The 20,503-nt window shown below is 37.9% G+C and overlaps 3 protein-coding genes and 1 long non-coding RNA gene across 6 annotated transcripts in view; 3 read left to right on the top strand and 1 right to left on the bottom strand.

The window, feature by feature from the left end:
- Positions 1-2,921: 2,921 nt before the first annotated feature.
- On the top strand, positions 2,922-3,704 carry LOC129766071 (uncharacterized protein K02A2.6-like). The gene has a single exon (XM_055766524.1). It carries the CDS (start codon positions 2,922-2,924, stop codon positions 3,702-3,704), a length of 783 nt encoding a protein of 260 aa, XP_055622499.1.
- Positions 3,705-7,131: 3,427 nt separating this feature from the next.
- On the top strand, positions 7,132-8,671 carry LOC129770896 (uncharacterized). Of its 2 annotated transcripts, none has more exons than XR_008742231.1 (3): positions 7,132-7,512; positions 8,045-8,249; positions 8,485-8,671. It is a non-coding gene; the product is annotated as an uncharacterized LOC129770896 (long non-coding RNA). The 2 variants fall into 2 exon arrangements; XR_008742230.1 differs by having other exon boundaries at positions 7,132-7,976.
- A 2,059-nt stretch (positions 8,672-10,730) lies between these two features.
- On the bottom strand, positions 10,731-14,742 carry LOC129769293 (protein Son). Its single transcript, XM_055771441.1, has 3 exons — positions 14,649-14,742; positions 13,919-14,577; positions 10,731-13,857 (listed from the first exon to the last, which is right to left on the bottom strand). The coding sequence occupies exons 2-3, from the start codon at positions 14,575-14,577 to the stop codon at positions 11,868-11,870; spliced, it is 2,649 nt and encodes an 882-aa protein (XP_055627416.1). The 5' UTR covers positions 14,649-14,742; the 3' UTR covers positions 10,731-11,867.
- A 1,815-nt stretch (positions 14,743-16,557) lies between these two features.
- LOC129769292 (kinesin-like protein unc-104) overlaps positions 16,558-20,503 on the top strand; it is a 202,933-nt gene continuing 198,987 nt past the window's right edge. For both annotated transcript variants that reach the window (XM_055771432.1, XM_055771431.1), the window contains exon 1: positions 16,558-16,795. The gene's annotated coding sequence lies outside the window, so the exon portion shown is untranslated. The remainder of the gene's footprint in view (positions 16,796-20,503) is intronic.

Genomic DNA, 20,503 nt, shown 5'->3' with positions numbered 1-20,503 from the left:
TAGCAGCCGCCATCTTGGATTTTCAAGATCATGAAATACGCAGTTTTGTAATGACTACAGAGATAAAGGTGTGTTCCAAATTTCTGATCAATCGGTCAACAGGAAGGGGGTCAAATTTCTATTAATGTGGGTCAGCGCTACAGACAAACATGTCACAAACATACAAACAGATTACTGGGCAAGCTAAATAAAACCGTTTAATAACAACGATTCCGCTTAGAAACTATGAGGGTTTTATTTGTTTTACAATAATTTTCAAGTCTATAAATATCTTCGCTTATTTTCAAATATCTTAAAAATGTCTCTATGTAAAGAAAATGTAAAGATTTGGCATCTCTGATTCGAGCGCTAAATTCTGTTTTTGACGTTTTGAGGGATGCGAGTGTGAGTAAATTCAAAAAACTTTGAAGTAGCTCGCACGCCGGATCACACATGACACTAACTGGCATGATGTGTTCACACGGTGTGAGTAGCTGTACTGCAGTAACTGACTAGACCGACTCGTATGCTTACTCGCACCGTCTGAACCCGGCTTTACTCACACTCGCATCCCTCAAAACGTCAAAAACAGAATTTAGCGCTCGAATCAGAGATGCCAAATCTTTACATTTTCTTTACATAGAGACATTTTTAAGATATTTGAAAATAAGCGAAGATATTTATAGACTTGAAAATTATTGTAAAACAAATAAAACCCTCATAGTTTCTAAGCGGAATCGTTGTTATTAAACGGTTTTATTTAGCTTGCCCAGTAATCTGTTTGTATGTTTGTGACATGTTTGTCTGTAGCGCTGACCCACATTAATAGAAATTTGACCCCCTTCCTGTTGACCGATTGATCAGAAATTTGGAACACACCTTTATCTCTGTAGTCATTACAAAACTGCGTATTTCATGATCTTGAAAATCCAAGATGGCGGCTGCTACAAAATGGCGGACTCCTTTCTTCTTCAAAACCTCATCAATGTGGGTTTTCCAAAACCCCATCAATATGGGTATCAAATGAAAGGGCTTGACTAGCAGAATACGGTTATTTAAGAAAAATGCAAATCCAAGATGGCTGCCACTACAAAATGGCGGACTACATATTTCCTCATAACTTCATTAATATGGGTATCAAATGGAAGGGACTGACTAGCAGAATAAAGTTATTTATGATAAATGTAAATCCAAGATGGCTGCCACTACAAAATGGCGGACTACATATTTTCTAAAAACCCTATTATTATGGGTATCAAATGAAGTAGTAGAACACGGTTATTTATGAGAAATGCAAATCCATCTAAATTCTACCAAATGGCGGACTACATATTATGTCAAAACACCATTAATATGGCTCTCAAATGAAAGGGCTTGAATAGTAGTTCACAGTAGATCATGAAAAATTAAAATCCAAGATGGCCGTAATCACAAAATAGCAAATTACTTTATTAAACGGTTTTATTTAGCTTGAGCTGTTCGTATGTCTGTAGGATTGTCCCACATTAATAGAAATTTGACCAATAGAAACTGACCGAATTTCTAAAATACCTTTTTCTCTGCTGTCATTTTAAAACTGCTTATCTTGAAAAATCCAATTTGGCTACAAAATAGCTGATTCCATATCATCTCAAAACAAGAGGTTGATTGAGATATGTGTATCAAACCAACGAACTTGACTTGGAGAACACACTGTGTATTTTCTTTTATTTTTGACGTGGGACTACGTCTAACCGGAGTATATGGGGGGTAAAATGAAAACCTAAACACAGAACATGCAGGAAAAATGAAAGATTCCGAATGCTTATAACTCGAACATTTCTTACTGGATCGGGAAGATGTTTGCATCAATTGATAGGGAATATTTCTACGCTTCTATTGCACTTAATAAAATGTTGTTTTTCATTAGATAAACAATTGAATAACTGTATAATGTTAAGCGTTATCTAAACGCCCTAACTGCCTCGTTTTTATTGGCCCGATTTACGAATTCCCCAACACAGCCATCAAAACCAAGCAGCCTTGGGGAAATCTGCATTCCAAATACATGAAAGTATGGGGACTTTTGTTCTCACCAATATGTGTTCCCTAACACAGACTTCAAAACCAAGCAGCGTTTGAGAATCGCATTGCAAATACATGAATGTCGGGGGTATTTTTTTCAGACTGTAATGTGTTTCCCTAACACAGACTTCAAATCCATGGAGCGTGGGGAAATTGGCATTGCAAATACATGTAAGTCGGGTGCATTTTTGTTCCGACTGAAATATGTTCCCGTAACATAGACTTCAAATTCATGGAGCGTGGGGAAACTGGCATTGCAAATACATGCAAGGGGGTATTTTTGTTTCGATTGAAATATGTTTCCCTAACACAGACTTTAAACCCAATTAGCGTAGGGAAATTGGCATTGCAAACACATGTAAGTCGGGGGCATTTTTGATCCGGCTGAAATGTGTTTCCCCAACACATTGAATTCGGAAATTATTTCATTCAATCAAAAATTTAATCAATACAAACAAATGATTGCTAAGCCAAGGTAGTCCCACGTCAACCTTGCGGTTATATCATAGATATAACCCACCCATTTTTTTTGTATTTTTTTTAAAGTAACTAATACTACTAACCCTAAGTGTTACAGGTGTGGTAGTGAAGCGCATCTGGCTAATGCATGTTCACATAAGAACTCAGTTTGTAATCACTGTAAGAAAATCGGTCATTTGCAAAGGGTGTGTCTCAGCTTTCCGGGCCACAACATTAAAAACAATATTAATTCGAGTAAGCAATACAAATATAAGACAAATTTGGTTGAGGAGGGTAATGAGTCAGACTCAGAAGAAGAGATTGATGAAATATGTGTAGTTGATGTTGGTAAACTTGATGATTCTAGAGCAGAACCTCTTTCGAAAATATTTTTGAAACTTAAAGTGAACGACGTATTGATGAAATTTGAGGTAGACAGTGGTTCACCAGTTTCCTTGATTGGGCTTGCTGACAGAGTAAAATGGTTTAACGACATTACGCTTAATGAGACAAAAGTTGAATTGCGTAGTTACTGCGGCAGTAAAATAAAGGTTTTCGGTACCATTGATGTAGATGTGGCGTGTAACGGGAAAATACAAGTCTTGCGATTGTTCGTGGTCGATTTGAAAAGGCAACCGTTGCTGGGGCGGGAGTGGATGCGTGCGTTGCAGTTCAATTGGAACGATGTCATGAAAAACTATCTTTCTAGTGTCAACAAAATAACGCTGCGTACACCGTTATCCGGAACGGTGAGAAATGTACTCGAAGAGTTCCCTTCAGTTTTCGATGATTCTATTGGAGAGATCACCAAAGTTCAAGCTTCGCTAACCCTGAAACCGAATAGCAAACCTGTATTTTTGAAATCTCGTTCAATACCTTTTTCTATTCAAGATGTTGTGGAAAACGAAATCAATCGGATGGTGGAAAAGGGGATCTTGTTGAAAGTTAACCACAGTGAATGGGCGACTCCGATAGTGCCTGTGATGAAGTCCGCCAACAAGGTGCGTCTGTGTGGGGATTTCAAGCTGACCGTTAACAAGAATCTGTTAGTGGACGAACATCCTTTACCGACCATAGATGAATTATTCGCCAACATGGCCGGTGGCGAGAAATTTTCTAAACTGGATTTAGCACAAGCATATCTCCAAATGGTTGTTAGACAGGAAGATCAACCAATACTCACATTAAACACACATCTGTAGTCAATACAAAACTGCGTATTTCATGATCTTGAAAATCCAAGATGGCGGCTGCTACAAAATGGCGGATCCCTTTCTTCTTCAAAACCTCATCAATGTGGGTTTTCCAAAACCCCATCAATATGGGTATCAAATGAAAGGGCTTGACTAGCAGAATACGGTTATTTAAGAAAAATGCAAATCCAAGATGGCTGCCACTACAAAATGGCGGACTACATATTTCCTCATAACTTCATTAATATGGGTATCAAATGGAAGGGACTGACTAGCAGAATACAGTTATTTATGATAAATGTAAATCCAAGATGGCTGCCACTACAAAATGGCGGACTACATATTTTCTAAAAACCCTATTATTATGGGTATCAAATGAAGTAGTAGAACACGGTTATTTATGAGAAATGCAAATCCATCTAAATTCTACCAAATGGCGGACTACATATTATGTCAAAACACCATTAATATGGCTCTCAAATGAAAGGGCTTGAATAGTAGTTCACAGTAGATCATGAAAAATTAAAATCCAAGATGGCCGTAATCACAAAATAGCAAATTACTTTATTAAACGGTTTTATTTAGCTTGAGCTGTTCGTATGTCTGTAGGATTGTCCCACATTAATAGAAATTTGACCAATAGAAACTGACCGAATTTCTAAAATACCTTTTTCTCTGCTGTCATTTTAAAACTGCTTATCTTGAAAAATCCAATTTGGCTACAAAATAGCTGATTCCATATCATCTCAAAACAAGAGGTTGATTGAGATATGTGTATCAAACCAACGAACTTGACTTGGAGAACACACTATGTATTTTCTGCAATCCACTCAATATCGGTATCAAATGAAATTTTTTGACTGATAGAATACAGTACAATGGCTTTATTGTAGAGAAATATTCTAATGAAACAGATAATGTACTAAAAACTAGAAAATAAAATGAGTAAAAAAACTTTTTAAGTTGAACTGTTTATTCGTGATTAAACATAATAATGTACTAAAAGCTAGAAAATAATTAGGAAAGTAGCAGTTAGAAGTTATCACACCTCTCCTTCATTAGTCTAGGGCATTGATAAGACTAAAATGAAATCGTGGGGCACGTTGGATTTCCATTATCCACAATTAGTGACTTCATCATATGTCCCACGATTTTATTTTAGTCTTATCAATGCCCTAAACTAATGAAGGAGAGGTGTGATAACTTCTAACTGCTACTTGCCTAATTATTTTCTAGCTTTTAGTACATTATTATGTTTAATCACAAATAAACCGTTTAACTTAAAAAGTTTTTTTACTCATTTTATTTTGTTTTGCGCGCTGGTGGGACACGTTTTCTTTTTGAGATAGTTTTCTTGGGATTCTAAATATAAAATCATTATCGGGCACAATTTTCATTCAAAATTCACTCACAACTTGCAAAAAAAGTATTGTTCTAAGAAACAGAATACATATTCGATTTTTTTTACATATTCGATTTTAGTTTTTGAGGCGTATTTATTCCTCCTGCAAATTTACTATCATTTTCATTTCACAAATTGGTACACGAAGCTGTTGTCAAGGCGAAATAAATCAAATTTTGAAAAATCTTTTAGACTGCCATTTGTAGCACCACATACTTTCGGAACTATTTTAGCTATGGATGTTTTCGTGATTCTAAAAAAATATCGACAATAATCTGAACGATATTCCAGAAGAAAGGCACACCATTTCTAGTTTCACTCATGTAGGTATAGCATTCCTCATGAGTGTATATTGCGTTGTATTTGTGGAGCAATTAAATCCAACAGTTTTTTCACTTTTTCCGGTGTTATTCTCAACACGGCTCTGTACTCTCGGGGATCATCATCGTAGAGTTACTTCAATATTGTATTTGTTGCTTCTTTTCTTTGCATCCAATTCCTGGCCCGAATCCTTTTTTCTTTCGTCTTTTTCCGGATAGTACCTTCAGTTAAAAAAAAATCAGCACAAAGTATTTTTAAACACGGCCAGCGTGTGTTTCGCGATAAAATTGTGTAATGATAAATTCAACTGAAAACCTAAGACGAAAACTGCCAATAAAGAAGTCGATTTCGCATCAATCATCTGACAAATTCGGATCTGTTTGCTGTTTCTGACTATTTGATGGACATTTGAAGAATCGCCTGGCATCTCTGGTAAACCTGTGTCATAGTATCTAGTTTCTTGCCAGCAGCTCACATTGTGTGAACGGACAAGGCGAGTCAACCATTTGTCAAGCGAGTTCACCGGGTCAGTAGCTGCTCATTGTGAAGTCAGCTACTAGCAACGTATAAATGGGCCTTTAAGGTCCATTTATACGTTGCTAGTAGCTGACTTCACAATGAGCAGCTACTGACCCGGTGAACTCGCTTGACAAATGGTTGACTCGCCTTGTCCGTTCACACAATGTGAGCTGCTGGCAAGAAACTAGATACTACGGCACGGGTTTACCAGAGATGCCAGACGATTTTCCAAATGTTCATCAAATAGTCAGAAACAGCAATCAGGTCCGAATTTGTCAGATGAGGAAAATGAAAATGATAGTAGATTTGCAGAAGGAACAAATACGCCTCGAAAACTAAAATAATGAAGGAAAATCTACTTTTTATATCGATTATGTATTCTGTTTCTTAGAACAATACTTTTTTTTGCAAGTTGTGAGTGAATTCTGAATGAAAATTGTGCCCGATAATGATTTTATATTCAGATTCCCAATAAAGTTATCTCAAAAAGAAAACGTATTAGTTTTCCAATAATTTTCAAATCTATAAATATCTTCGCACATTTTCAAATATCTTAAAAATAGAGACATGTCAAGACAATGTAAAGATTTGGCATCCCTGATTCGAGCGCTAAATTCTGTTTTTGACGTTTTGAGGGATGCGAGTGCGAGTAAATTCAAAAAACTTTGAAGTAGCTCGCACGCCGAATCACACATGACACTAACTGGAATGATGTGTTCACACGGTGTGAGTAGCTGCACTGCAGTAACTGACTAGATCGACTCGTATGCTTACTCGCACCGTCTGAACCCGGCTTTAGTTGTTATGTTGCTTCCTAAAGGCCGGTTTAGAGTACCCGTGATCGTGAACATGAACAGGCGGTGGAATAGGACGATCATTTCACGGTGAACTACATTGCGAACAAACAATTAAAAAAATCGTGGTGAATAGAATGATTTTGTTCACGTTCACGTTCATTTTAGAAATTCGACAGTGAACGTGAAGTAAATAAACATCGATCTTCAATAAAGTAATTCGGATAAAATATACAGTTGTTCACGAATCAACCCAAACCAACGAAGTTTTGTAACCCGCGCAGAGATCCGATTGATTGAAATTGCAACTTTTATCAATATACATTATGTTTAAACATGTTTTTCAACTAGAAAATGTTTCTTCCTATCGTTTCAAGATGTTTTCCTCGCGTTTTATATATGGACTGATGAATTATTAACAAAAAAGTGTTTGTCCGCGTTCACGTTCACGGGAACTCTAAACCTACCTTAAGATGTTGCTTCCAATTCGCGTTGACGGCGGAATGGTGTCGACATCTGGATACGATATTAGTTTGTATCAGACACAATTCTAACTATTCTCAATAAGATTAGTCGGCCCTAGGGCAATTTTGAAGTGCTAAAATTTGTATGAATTTTTTTTTTCTTTGCGTTATTTGTCTGCAAAAGTACGAAAAGTAAGTTTTCTCGGTGAGTCAATGATAGCCTAGTTTGAAGAATCCCCTTACAATTGTGTAGTTCAGAACCTTAATGAAATGGACTCAGTTTGATGTAATGATTGCAATGCCAGAGACATCGGCGCGTAAGTAATTTTGTCGCGTCCACAGCTCAACCCGAAACAAAGACATGTGATGACGAAATTCAAGGAAGAACAAGCGATTTCAATTGTTTCGTAACTAGAACTGAAAGTTAGCCTTAGCAAGATCCAATATTTATGCTCTAGGCAAACATTCCTCTCTTTGGGCCCTATTATAGAAATCGAGGCGATAAGAATTTTGCTCGTTAGCTCTATTTTACTATTATAGAAATCGAGCAATTCGATAGCACCAAGCGAGTGATAGCTATCGATGCAAGTGTCAGCAATTTTCGAGTTGTTTGGTTCGCTTTTTGCATATCTTCAGAGAATTATGTTGTTTTGGTTTGCGTCCCTGATTCTTTCCTTTAGGAAACATTTCAGAAACGCCTAAATATATGCAATTTTCAACACATGTTCATTTGTTTTGATCAGTATTTGTATTACGGTGCTGCCAGAATAGTCTATACAAGGTAAGTGTTCAATCCATCATTATTTATATTAATCATGTTGTAAATTACAATGCAGAATTTACTTCCAGCGCATATTTCAGTGGCTGAAAATGAGTGGACAAACAAATCACCACCAGTACGACTCGTTGAACCAATGAAAGCGAATGTAAACATTGCTCGAGTTTTTTTGGAGGCAGTTCAAATAGAATCCCTGTTAAGGAAAAGTGGGAGGAATTCAGTGAGGAGATTGATGCACTGAGACCATCAATGTGTCTTGGTTCAGAATGGCAGAAAGTAAGTATTTCTTCTACGATACTTATAACTTCATAAGTAAATTTTATCATATTCTTTGAATTACTATCAGCCGTATTTCCTACCTAAAATTCCTTATTCCTGCTAGCGTACATTAGTACGTGTTACTTTTGTCAGTAATTTTCTCTTTTATTGCTATACTATACCAAACTTTCTATACCATATGTTAAAGAAGAAATGTCTTGCAAAACAATAATGATTTTTTTTTAAATTACAGATTTGGATTGACATGAGGTGAAAGGTAAAGAAAACACTAGCACACAACAAGCGAAAATTTAGGGCCACAAGTGGTGGCCCAATACAATAAAGCTATTGACGCCGCTACAACGAGAAATCGACGCTAAAAGAAAATTACATGCAAAAAAATTGTTTTGCTAGAAAAAGTGGAATTCATGCGTGACTCCTTACGGAATTCATTTCATTTTCTAATAATTATATTTTTTGTAAAGCAAATTGTTCCATGAAGTCGTTTTTATTACACATCCATGCATGCATTACACCCATTAAGCTTCATTCGTAGAGGGAATATCAGTTTTCTCCAAAACATAACCATATTAACTCGTTTTATGCCAAGCGTTCGAAAAATCGAATAGTAACTTCGATAATTGTTCATGGCTTTGGAAAGCAACTCTATGGTAAGGCTTTGGCATCAAATGATAGCTTAATCTATAAGCTACCACTTACTATCAATTTCATTCAAATTTGTATCACTTTAGTGGGCATAAATATCGATTCAAAGCAACTATGTGCGGAAAGTACATAACCTCACATAACCTAACAAAAAACAAAGCCTTACCAAATATGAAAATATGTAAACTTTTCTAGAATATTACATTGATAAAAGATCACACATTGTGATGTAGGAATGAAAGCATTGCATTGAACCTCATACAGGAACAAAAACGTAGGTATTGGCCAATGTTTTTGTTTGGCGCTTTTTTGATTTTTTGTCATTTTCCGGGAAACGGAAGAACGGAAAAAAATAATTCTTGAAGATTGGGGTTTCTGTAACGTCAATAATCAAAATTACACCAATGGCTCTCGTTAAAAAAATAATGTTTACAGCTTGGTCGTTAATGGGTTAACACTTTTGGAAATATAGATATTTATAATTTTCATAGCCGATGTCTCAAAAAAAAGATTTGGCATCCTTTCTATAGTGCTTTGTGAAAAATTTCAAACTCGTTTCAAAATATTTCATTACTGCCACTGACATTCGAGCAGAGTAACGAATCGAGCTGTTTTCGTCGATTTCTATAATTCCAGATTTTACTCGGTGTGATAGTGATAGTGATTGTATCGAATCCTCGATTTGATTTCTATAATAGGGCCCTTTGTTCTTCTTCTTTTCTTTATTCACGGAGACTTCAAATCATTCCCCTTCGATGCTCGTCGATATGTTGCTCGTTATTGACGGCATGAGTGGGGAAGCTCACAAATGAGCAGAACAATTGTATGGGAAAATAGAAATTCTTCTTGAACCGACCGACAAAAAAATTGGTATGTCCCCGGTTTTTGAGGCCGGGGAAGGTTTTTATGATAGTTCGAGACCCCTCCCCCTTCTCTAAGAGGGGGCTGTCACACAAATGAAACATAAATTTCTCCATTACTCGAGATTTTATCAAGCAAACGAAACCAAATTTGGCATGTGGAGATTTTAGGGTTCAATAAATGTTTCTATGGTGAATAGACATTCCTCCCATAATACTCATATTTCAACCAAACATGAAAATTTAAAAGTTTCGGAAAACTCTGAAGGAAAATGGAAAAATTCGAAAAATTCAATTCGCATATGTTCTACAATTACATATTCACAAGCGTTGTTATTCCATTTGATGTTTGCGCTAACGAAATTGATCTTCGTTCGAAGGTAGAAATGGAGTTTAATGTAATAAAATGCACTCCTATATCGTCTTCTATCTATATAAATAAAAATGGATCGCCAAATGTGTTGATGAGAGCAAAACTCGAAAAAGGAATTGTCCGATTTAGGGCTGTTTTTATTCTATCATATTTTTAATATCAAACATTGAATCCATGTAACGGAGAAACATGTTATTTGCAAGTGGTTGAAAAAACTTGAACGAGAATTGTGTCTGAAAAAAATCTGATATTATAATGACGAGTTTTGGCAGAAGTACTAGGAATTTGATAGTAAAAGGTAATTTTAAAGGACAGATTAGAAGATCAATCAATGAACAGTTCTGCGATTGGAGCCATGGATGTGATAACGAAAAATAAATTTTGAGCGGGACGAGGTTTGCTGGGTCAGGTAGTATAGCATAAAAAACAATCTTAGGGAATTGCCAAGTCGTTTGGTATGTAAATCGTCAAAATCCGTTTGCGGCAAAAATAGTTATTAACGTTAATTTTCTTTCATAGAAACGTGGCCCGTTTTGTGGTGATGGTGATGTCTGAATGGTGACGGTGACGTTGTATGTGTAGCGCACTTAAATGATCAATATCTGTACACAACATTACACTGCCTTCTGGGATGGTGCTGCCAACTTCGAAGAAGAGTTGGTATGAAATCCGCCTGTTATTCTACTTGAAAAAAAATGTTTTCTTCATTTGAATTAATGTTATCTTCGGAGATGTGTAGATGTATTTCGGATGTATGGTATTCGGGTAAACATCATAAAAACAATTTTGATATTAAAAATAGTCTGATGCATCGGAAGTTACACAAAATAACAAAAAAAAAAAGATTTCACAATAAAGGTATATGGAATACCTAGGTGACCAGATTTGATTTATTATATGCTTGAAATGGTTCCTTCATTTGAAAATTTACATTAAAAAAAAATCTCAATCATAATCATCACACCCTTACGCATTAAGCCGCGGTTGCATCGGACACGAATCTATAAAACTGTAGGGAAGTGTGTACCGTAGGGTTTTTTTTAAATTGCTAGTCATTCAAAAGATATGAAAGAATTACCTTGTAGGTTTATTTACAAACTTCTTTGCTTATTAATTTGTTATACTAAATAGATGTCGTTTTCAATTGCCACCTTAAATAACTAAATACTTAAATCACATAGTATGTACAAATGGTGGAGATCGTATGATAACTGACGAAGAAACAACATCCACAATGAAGAAGTTACTGTTTCGATACCTGATGGCGACAGGTGTGTCTTTGTAAAGCCATTTACTCTCTATCAGATTAGCAGGCCCGAAGACAGTTTCAAATTATAAAACTTTGAATGGAAATTAATATTTAATGTTGTCTGAAAACCAAAACCATGCGGTCCTGACTTTTACTCAGCAATGTCACCATTACTTTTCTAAAATTCGCGCTAACTTCATCATTCTGATATAAAATCGTGTCTGAGAGACACGATTTTTCTTTCCAGATTTGTTCCCGCAGAAAATGTGTTTTTATTGAAAAATATGCTTAATCCACCGAATACCTATTCTCATTTTCACTTCACAGCAACGGAATACGAGGCTCAATGCTGTCAGCATGAACTGCGTACAAATTTGTACGAGTTCGCACGGCCACACTTCCATGCAAATTCGTACCCAATGTAACTGCGGCCTTAGACAAGCAAAAAAAAAAACATTAGAAACCCGCTTAGAACGAATTAAAAGAAACTATGATTGTAAAATTCCCAACTGCTGCAAACAAAACTTCGCTGCGGTTGCCTTTGCATCTTTCTTCGTGTTATTCGCGATTGCTGGTTGATACTCCAGCCCGTTTACGATCACTTTGAAGACAAAATTTTTCGCATGACCCGGACCACTTTCATGTACCAACTCGTATCGCGGAGGTATCCACTTTCGCTTGCTGGAATACTCGCCCAGTATGGAGACCGGATGTTTGCCATCCGTGACGATTTTAACGTTCGCGAAACGAGCTCGCCCACGGCCACCGTGTTGCTGATGTTGCTGTTGTTGCTGGTGCTGCTGCTGCTGCTGCTGCATCTGGAACTGCATCTGCCGCTGTTGGTCTTCGGCACTTGCAACTAGACCCCGTTTGTCCAGCTTAACATCGAGCAGTAGTGGTTCGAGGGAACCATTCTTTTCCTTGCCGAGACCTTCCCCCGGAACCCATCCCATTTTCTGCAGCAAATGCATACCCATTCCACCGGTGACGGGAGCGGTTTGCTTCAGCGAGTCTCGCTTGGCCCACGGTTGGTAACCCTCGGCCAACTCCCGCTGGCTGAGACACTGGACACCGGTCGATCCCAGAAACTGGCCCGGAGTGAATTTGGACGACGCCCAAGCGGACATATCTTTCTGGGTGTTGTACAGCAGCTTGATCGCCTCCGCGTCGGCGGGATTGTCCTGTAGCTTACGCATGGCGTTGAGCCTTTGGGAGATGATTGTGGAAACGTCCAGTTTTTCCGCTTCCGCCATGTTGGGAAAAACCTCGATTTGGGGAGTCTCAAGCTGAGGTGGGAGAGTCATTACGTTGGGGTTTGTGGTGGGTATAGCAGGAGGAGGAACCGACATGATAGCCATCGAAGGGGGGCCAGAATGTGGCTGAGTCATGACTGGTGGTGGTCCGGAGGCCACAACGGGAAGCGGTGCTGGTGGTGGTGGCGCAGTGACAGACGGAGGTATCGATGGATTGAGCGGTGTGTAAGCTGGCTGTTGCTCAACTTGAGGGACAAATGTTGCCGATGTGGGAAGAATTTTCGGTAGTGGTTTTTCATGACGTATCGCAGGAACGGGAACAACCGGTTGAGGAGGTTTCGGTTCCACGGGGACCCATTCATTTTCCATCTTCCTGTGTTGAGCGCCCGAAGACACCGGGAACTGCATTAGAAGTGCTTTCGTTTGTTCGGCAGATTTTGGTTGTAAAGGAACGGAATTTTTTATGTTCATCACGATCGGTCCAGGATCTTTGATCTGGAAGGGATGGTGAAACGCTTTCGACCCGCCATCTGCATCGTGATCGCTATCATCCGATGAAACGCTGGAGAGTTCGTTCAAATTATCCTTCTCCGAAATCTTCTTGCAATACTCAGTCAATTCCTCAACAGATTTTCCACTGCTCCTCATCTTCATTATAATTTTTTCCTTCGATTCCTTGTCCAACCCATGGGCACCCGGTAAGGTGCCTTTCTTCAGCATCGATATCGCATTCCTGCGAGCGATTTCCAACAATTTCTGCTTATCGAACTGAGGAGATCGGGACCTTGACTTGGTCCTCGATTTCCTATATCTTTCTCTGTCCTCGCTTCTCTTGCGTTTCCTGTGCCGATGGTGTTCCTCGTCTTTATATCCCGCATAAAAAGAGTTATACTTCTTCTCATAGAAATCATAATACCGTCCCTGATTGTACTGGTCTTCATCGGAAAGTGAAAAATCCGAATCAGACCTTCTTCTCCGCATTTCACCCGTCTGGAAACGACCCCTTTCCCTCTGGCGTTCTTTTTCCTTCTCTTTCGATGCAACCTCTTTGAAGATCGCGCTGTCTTTCAGACTTTTGATTTGAATTTTGTTCTTGTTCTTGGAATCCCCTTTCTCCGAGTCACGTTCCTTGAGACGCTCCTGGCTCGATTTATCATGCGACAGTTCTCCGAAGCGGGATTCCTCTTTCTCCTGTTTCAGCGCTTTTTGGGACAAATCTCGAGAGCTAAAAAATAATACCATATTATCATCCACCGTAAATTAAAACCAATATTTTGTGTGCATACCCGCTATGAGGACGATCTTTGGGTTCATGTCCATGATGCCGATGATCGTCCTTCGGTTCTTTCTTTACAACTGTGGAAAGCATCTCCACTTTGGCCGGATGTTTATCTTCCTTCTTTCGTTCCTGTTTCCCTTTCCCATCTTTGTTTTTCTCCTTGTGTTTGCTGTGCTTATCCTTCTTCTCTTTTTTAATTTTCTTCACCTTCTTTCTAATTTTCTCCTCATCTTCCGAGTCACTCAAAGATTCACAACCATTTTCCGTTGTCTTCTTCTTCTTTTTAGATTTTTTCTTGTGTTTGTGTTTTCGTTTCTTCTTCTCGGCACCATTCGAATCGTCGTCGTCGTCGTCATCTATGATCTCCGGTGGGGCGGCATTGAATACCTTGAACAACTCGGTGAGTATTTCGTTCGAGGATTTCAGTGGTTCCACCGATTTGACCTCTTTGCCGCTAGCGTCCGTCGAGGTAGTACCGGCGGCGTTCGTCGTTGTCGTCTGGGAGAATATGTTCGACAAGTTGAGGTCGATCGACAGTTTGTCAACTGTTTCCGACTTGCTGGAATCTTCATAGCTGGTTGTTTTTTCCTGCTTGATTTTTATGTTTAGTGGGAACATTTCCGTGGAAGACGTTTTGTCCTCTTTTGCAGCAGCACTATCACCCATCTGCAACAAGCATATATAAGCATATACATGTTATTCCCGGAATATGTTTCATTTCATGAATTAATATTTACGGTGAACAGCGTAACATATGCGAATTTTTTTCAATAACTCAATAAGTTTACATCAACTTTTCTCACATCAAAATATGCGGTTTGTTATGCTGTCAGTTGAGAATACTTCTACGACTACTACACACTAAATTTAAAAACTAAACAAACAGTGTGTCAGAAAAAGAGGTGTACATAAAGTACACGAATTGTTCGGAAACACGATGAAATAAATATGTCTTCTAATAAAAAGCAAAAAGAAACAGAAAGGAGATAAAGCTTTCAATACAACCAAACCACTGTATACATCCTCATAGCGAATTCGTTTTTGTTCAGTTTCAACCCCAGTGCCGCACTAACTGCTGTCAAAACGTTTTTTTAGTCACTCAGTTTCGCACTCAGTGTCGCACTAGTTCACCCCGAAAGCTGTTAGTTTCGCACTGAGATGTTTCACGCGTTGGCACTCGGATCACCAATACAACTATACTGAACTGTCAAGTTCCGAGTATTGTTTTGGAAAATCTAAAAATAAAGACTATGAAAATGGAAAACCTGCTGCTTTTGCTTTTGTATTATTGGAATCGTAATCCAATTCGGATTCTGATTTTGAAGAGTATATTCGAGTAGACGGCATTAAGTAAAGTGACCAGACGGTCAGAGGTCTAACGCGGGACACAAAAAACAAAACGTTATGTTTATACGTTATGTGAACATAAACCATAGTTTAGCGAGTCTAAACTGATCAGTATTATTTCTCTCTGAGTATCGGCACTTGGCTTAGATTTTGTTTCCGCCGGCAAATCAATCGCTCAATCAGAGCATTCACGCCTGGCAAGCTCGATTCAAATTCTACAATTTTCTTCAAATTACTGAATGGAATACTCGAAAATTCCAATTAATTTTTCATCGATTTTAATGTTAATCTATGCATTAAAAAAAATGGACTAATTTTGGATGGCGATAAAAGATAATTTATCAAAACAAATTTTCGTTAAATCTGACGTTTATTATGTCTACAACAAAAATGATTCAAGGCGGTTGATTCACAGCAGCAGCATTGTCAAGCAACTTGATTATTTTTCCATACGCCCCACAGCGAAGGAGTTGGACATCCTTAGGCACTTTGTGTCCGCCAGATATAGTCGATCTGGTATTTACAATATCATCTCTTTGTCACTCCTTAAGCCGGGAGATCTAAGCAACCGGCCAAACGGTGGATAAGAATCTGGCTAAAATGGACATTTTTATGCGGAAGCGTCAGACGAGACCGACCGTATCTAAGCAGCAGGCAATCACCCAGAAGGAGTAGTTTGAGGTGCTGGTGAAAAACTTCTTTCCGGCGAAAGAAGTGAAAGTTTTTTTTCGTTCTCATAATGAAAGACAAGACGTATTGATGCTAGAATTCAACGCCCAATGTCGGTGCGATGAAACCAGCTCAACGTATTAATCTTTGGATGCATTAGAAGCGCCCTTGAACAGTCTGCCAAATAAATGTTTTTTTTGAGGTTCATCCATTTAAGAAAATCAACATGATCAAATTGTGATATTGAAATATCGATATCAATATAGGGAGATTTTCGTTTATTTTGCCAAATGCAGGACGTTTTGCGGGACGGAATTTTACGCGGGATGTTTTGTTGAAATGCGGAACTGTTCCGCGTAACGCGGGACGTCTGGTCAGTTTAGGTATACCACAATAGTTCAAAGTAATGGCGCAGTGGTTTACACCTTACAGGGAAAAAACATCTGATAATGGGAATAAAAAGTTTTAACATTCGTTTGCAATAGAATAAGTGTGCAGAGCTGCCATGAATCGTCTTCTTTGTTTGGTTATTTGTGTTTTGCTTGAAGCGAAAACAATCCCAAACTCACAGCATAAATAAATCTGTTGTTTACATTCGGCTGACAGCTGCTTGTTGTGCAAAAGCAAAACAAGAGATCGGTCGTAGTCAGTGTCAGTGAGCGAGGGGAGAAAGAAAAATCGAATTTTCCCAACAGTGCCCCCCTTGCAGTGTTTTCCCACACGAATCAGGACGGTTTTTCCTACTGTGGTGAAATTTGTGAAATAGCTGGGTGAAAAGTGTAAAGCTCAGGCGAAGACATATCAGTGATTCTTATTCTTAGGGATCATTAGTGTTATCGTGCCCCGATTCAAGGACCCGCCCACGAAGGTAAGTCTATATTCTCAAGCAATATGTTTGAGTAGAATTTTTCTTCAGTGGGATACCACCCAGTTCAATCTTTTAATGCTGAAATGGGAGGGTAATGTTAAGTCAAAGTTTGGTAATTTACGCATTTCTCTAGGATATTGCGTACATAACTGTCGAAAACGGCGGATATATTGTAATTTTTTTAAAAAAGTTATAGAATTATAGCCTTTTCTTTCTATGCAGAGCGATCGATCTGCTGCCTGCATCTCTATCGGGTGAATTTTCCATATAGAGCATGGCGTTCTATTCCTTTCGGGGATGATGTACGGATAAACTGTAGAATCAATTTTATTGCGCAAGGACTTGGGGGCAGAGTGGTGCCACAAGGTTATATAACTGACCATTAAAATAGTTGAGTTCTGCTGGTGGTGTGTATCATTTTATGTTCAGCGTTTTTTTGTGTGTTGAATGGAATTCTGTAGTTCTTCGTATGATTCATTCGCTTGCTAGGTATGGGCCATGACCTGCTCAATCATGCGATGACTGCTCTCCTCGAGTTGTTAATTATTCATTAATGTTTTGATATTCGAATGGCATTTTTTCGAATAGTGATTCATTAATTAAGCAAATAGTTTTTATTTCTAAATCGAATTAATGTTTTATATGAGGATAAACATATTTAAAAATCGATACATTCCAATCGAAACACGAATGTGATCTATGCATTGCCCTTTTATACAATCAGCAATTCCTTGAAAAGAGGATCTGCTAAAACCAAAAATTGCTCAAAATGTCCTCGAACTTTGTGTATTTCTTTTTTCCGAAAAAATGTTGTTCCAATATACAGCCATTCCATACCAAACCGATATAGTGGTTCTCAAATTTTCATGAAAAGTGGTAGTTTTGTTCCTTATCGCAAAATACTAGACCCGTATTTTTTTATTTTTCTCATTAGGGTGCCCATTTCCATTTTAGAGTGATCCGAAAAATTCTGATGATCATCATTTCAAATTGAAGCCAAAGAGCTAGTCTTTCTTGAAAAACTATTACGCTTTCAAAAAACCCTGGTTCTGTTTTGACCAATTTCATGCCAACTTGACTAGCCGATGGCAGCACCATCTCAGATATCAGGGAAACGTTGGGGTGTGAACACATGGGTCTTTTAAGCAACTTTGTAACTTGATATATTCAATAAAGAATTAGACTACTTTTTGAAAGGATAAAAAAATCTTGATTTTTTAATAATTGTAACTCAAAAACCATAATATCTTCAAAATTCTGACCAAAGGATAAAATGTAGAAAATTGTTGAAATTTTTATATTTGGTTTTAGAAAAAAATTCGCTGAAGAGAAAATATTTTAAAATTTAAAAATCATTTTTCTCAAAAACGTATTTTCTTAAAATTCACAAAAAAATTATATGAATACACCTTACATTTTCCAACAAGTCGTTCATAAATCGTAAGATGGGCACTTTTACAGGGAAAAAGTTTTTCTAACAACTACTTTTTCATGTTTTCTTCGGAAAAAATACAATTAATCCTAATTTTGTTGAAAGTCAAGTTAGCGATATAGTCTATTCGACAAAATTTTAGATCTCATTAAAATATAATATTTCGTCGAAGACGTCAACTTTCTATTTTTTATGGTTTCTGGAATATAAGGCATTTTTGTATGGAGACTCCTGAAAAAATAATGTTTCACTCGTATCATTTTTGTGTGTAAATTTTCGCGTTTGGCATGTTCATGACATGTTTCCAAATAGAAAAAAGTTAGCAGCGCATGTAAATCGCGATAATTTATACATAAATATGTTACGAATCAAACATTAATAGCAATTTTTCGAAGAAAAACATGAAAAAGTTGTTGTTCGCCACAAAAGATTAATATTCCAGCAAAACATTGCTACTATTCACTAGAGAGACTGAAACTTTATAGGTATATAGATTGCCAAAAAGCAGTCAAAATGACTGCTTTGAGAAAGAATAAATAATATGTAGAGAAATTGGTTTTAAATTAATTTTCAATACTTTTTATATTGTTTACAGTTATATGACATGTCATTAGTAAATATCAACAATGAAAATAAAATTTCATCTGGGAAAAAATTATACATTACTAGCTGACCTGGCAAACGTTGTTCTGCCATAAAAATTAATTCTAGTGAATAAAGGGTGTGTCACATCAAATTGCATCACGGAAAAAACGTTGTAGAAATTCGCCCAGTAGACCGATCCTTTTGAAAATTTTAGACAGTAAAATAAAAACTATTAAACAACTTTTGGCATTTTCTTTTTATTCATACTTCGAGCCCAAGCCCGTATGCTCGCACCTTCCTCTTTACCCCGTCCATAAGGTTCTGTACAACGTCAGCTTGTAGTTTTTTTGAACAGAAATCCATTTTCTCTTGAAGTCCGCCTCCGATTTGACAACTTTTGGGTTCTTCCGGAGGGCCTGCTTCATAATCGCCCAATATTTCTCTATTGGGCGAAGCTCCGGCGCGTTGGGCGGGTTCATTTCCTTTGGCACGAAGGTGACCCCGTTGGCTTCGTACCACTCCAACACGTCCTTTGAATAGTGGCACGAAGCGAGATCCGGCCAGAAGATGGTCGGGCCTTCGTGCTGCTTCAATAGTGGTAGGAAGCGCTTCTGTAGGCACTCCTTAAGGTAAACCTGCCCGTTTACCGTGCCGGTCATCACGAAGGGGGCGCTCCGCTTTCCGCAAGAGCAGATCGCTTGCCACACAATGTACTTTTTGGCAAACTTGGACTTCTCGGATCACGTCTAAACTGCTTAACTACGCGCTTGTGATCTTTTTCACTGACGGAGCCTTCCGGTCGATGGTTGGGTTCACGAAGTATCGTTTTAGTACTCTGCTGACCGTGGATTGGACAATTCCCAGCATCTTACCGATGTCCCGATGTGACAACTCCGGATTCTCGAACTGAGTGCACAGGATTAATTCACGACGCTCTTTTTCGTTCGACGACATTTTTCCAAATTTACGAAAAATTGACAGTGAAGCATGGCCAACGTGATCTATACACTCTTATCTGATTATAAGCGAAAGCTGAAGATATAATTCCTAAACATTGAATTTCTACAGCGTTTTTTCCGTGATGCAATTTGATGTGACACACCCTTTATGTTGATTGCTAGATAAAAAATAACTAATGTATTGTAAGTGTGTTTAAATGTTTTAACGATCTACACATACGTTAAACGTTTGTGACTTATGTGTTCATACTTGTGTTTGACATGCCGAGGAATAGAGCGCCAAGTCGATGACCACCTACAAAAAATTAAAAAACTCAAGCCATTCCTTTTGTTAATTCGATGTATTTCATTAACGAAACTGACATGTTTGTTCTCTCGAACGTTGAATGTAAAGTGAAAATAGGAACATATTTTTGTCGTAAAGCATTAGCATTAGCATTAGCATTGAGCAAGTTGCACAATATCGTAGGTGGTACGAATTCAGAACTGTTAAGTTGAAAACTAGCCTCCATCCGTTGCTGATGATTGGTAATATCTCTTAGATGAAGGCATGCTCTCTCCAACAGTTAAGAATTGTCCTGGCCACGTCCTTGCAACTGCTAAGGAAAGGGAAGGAATGTTAGTTCAATATTTACTTTAGAGAGATGCAGAGAACTCTACGACCTCTCATAAATGTCTCGGGAATTTAGGAGTGTGTTAGTAGGGAAGGTAAGCCATAGGATACACTCAGCC

Source organism: Toxorhynchites rutilus, chromosome 2, assembly GCF_029784135.1.
Source record: "Toxorhynchites rutilus septentrionalis strain SRP chromosome 2, ASM2978413v1, whole genome shotgun sequence".
In the NCBI taxonomy this organism is placed as follows: Eukaryota; Metazoa; Arthropoda; class Insecta; order Diptera; family Culicidae; genus Toxorhynchites; species Toxorhynchites rutilus.
This window is presented reverse-complemented; position numbering and strand designations above follow the sequence as displayed.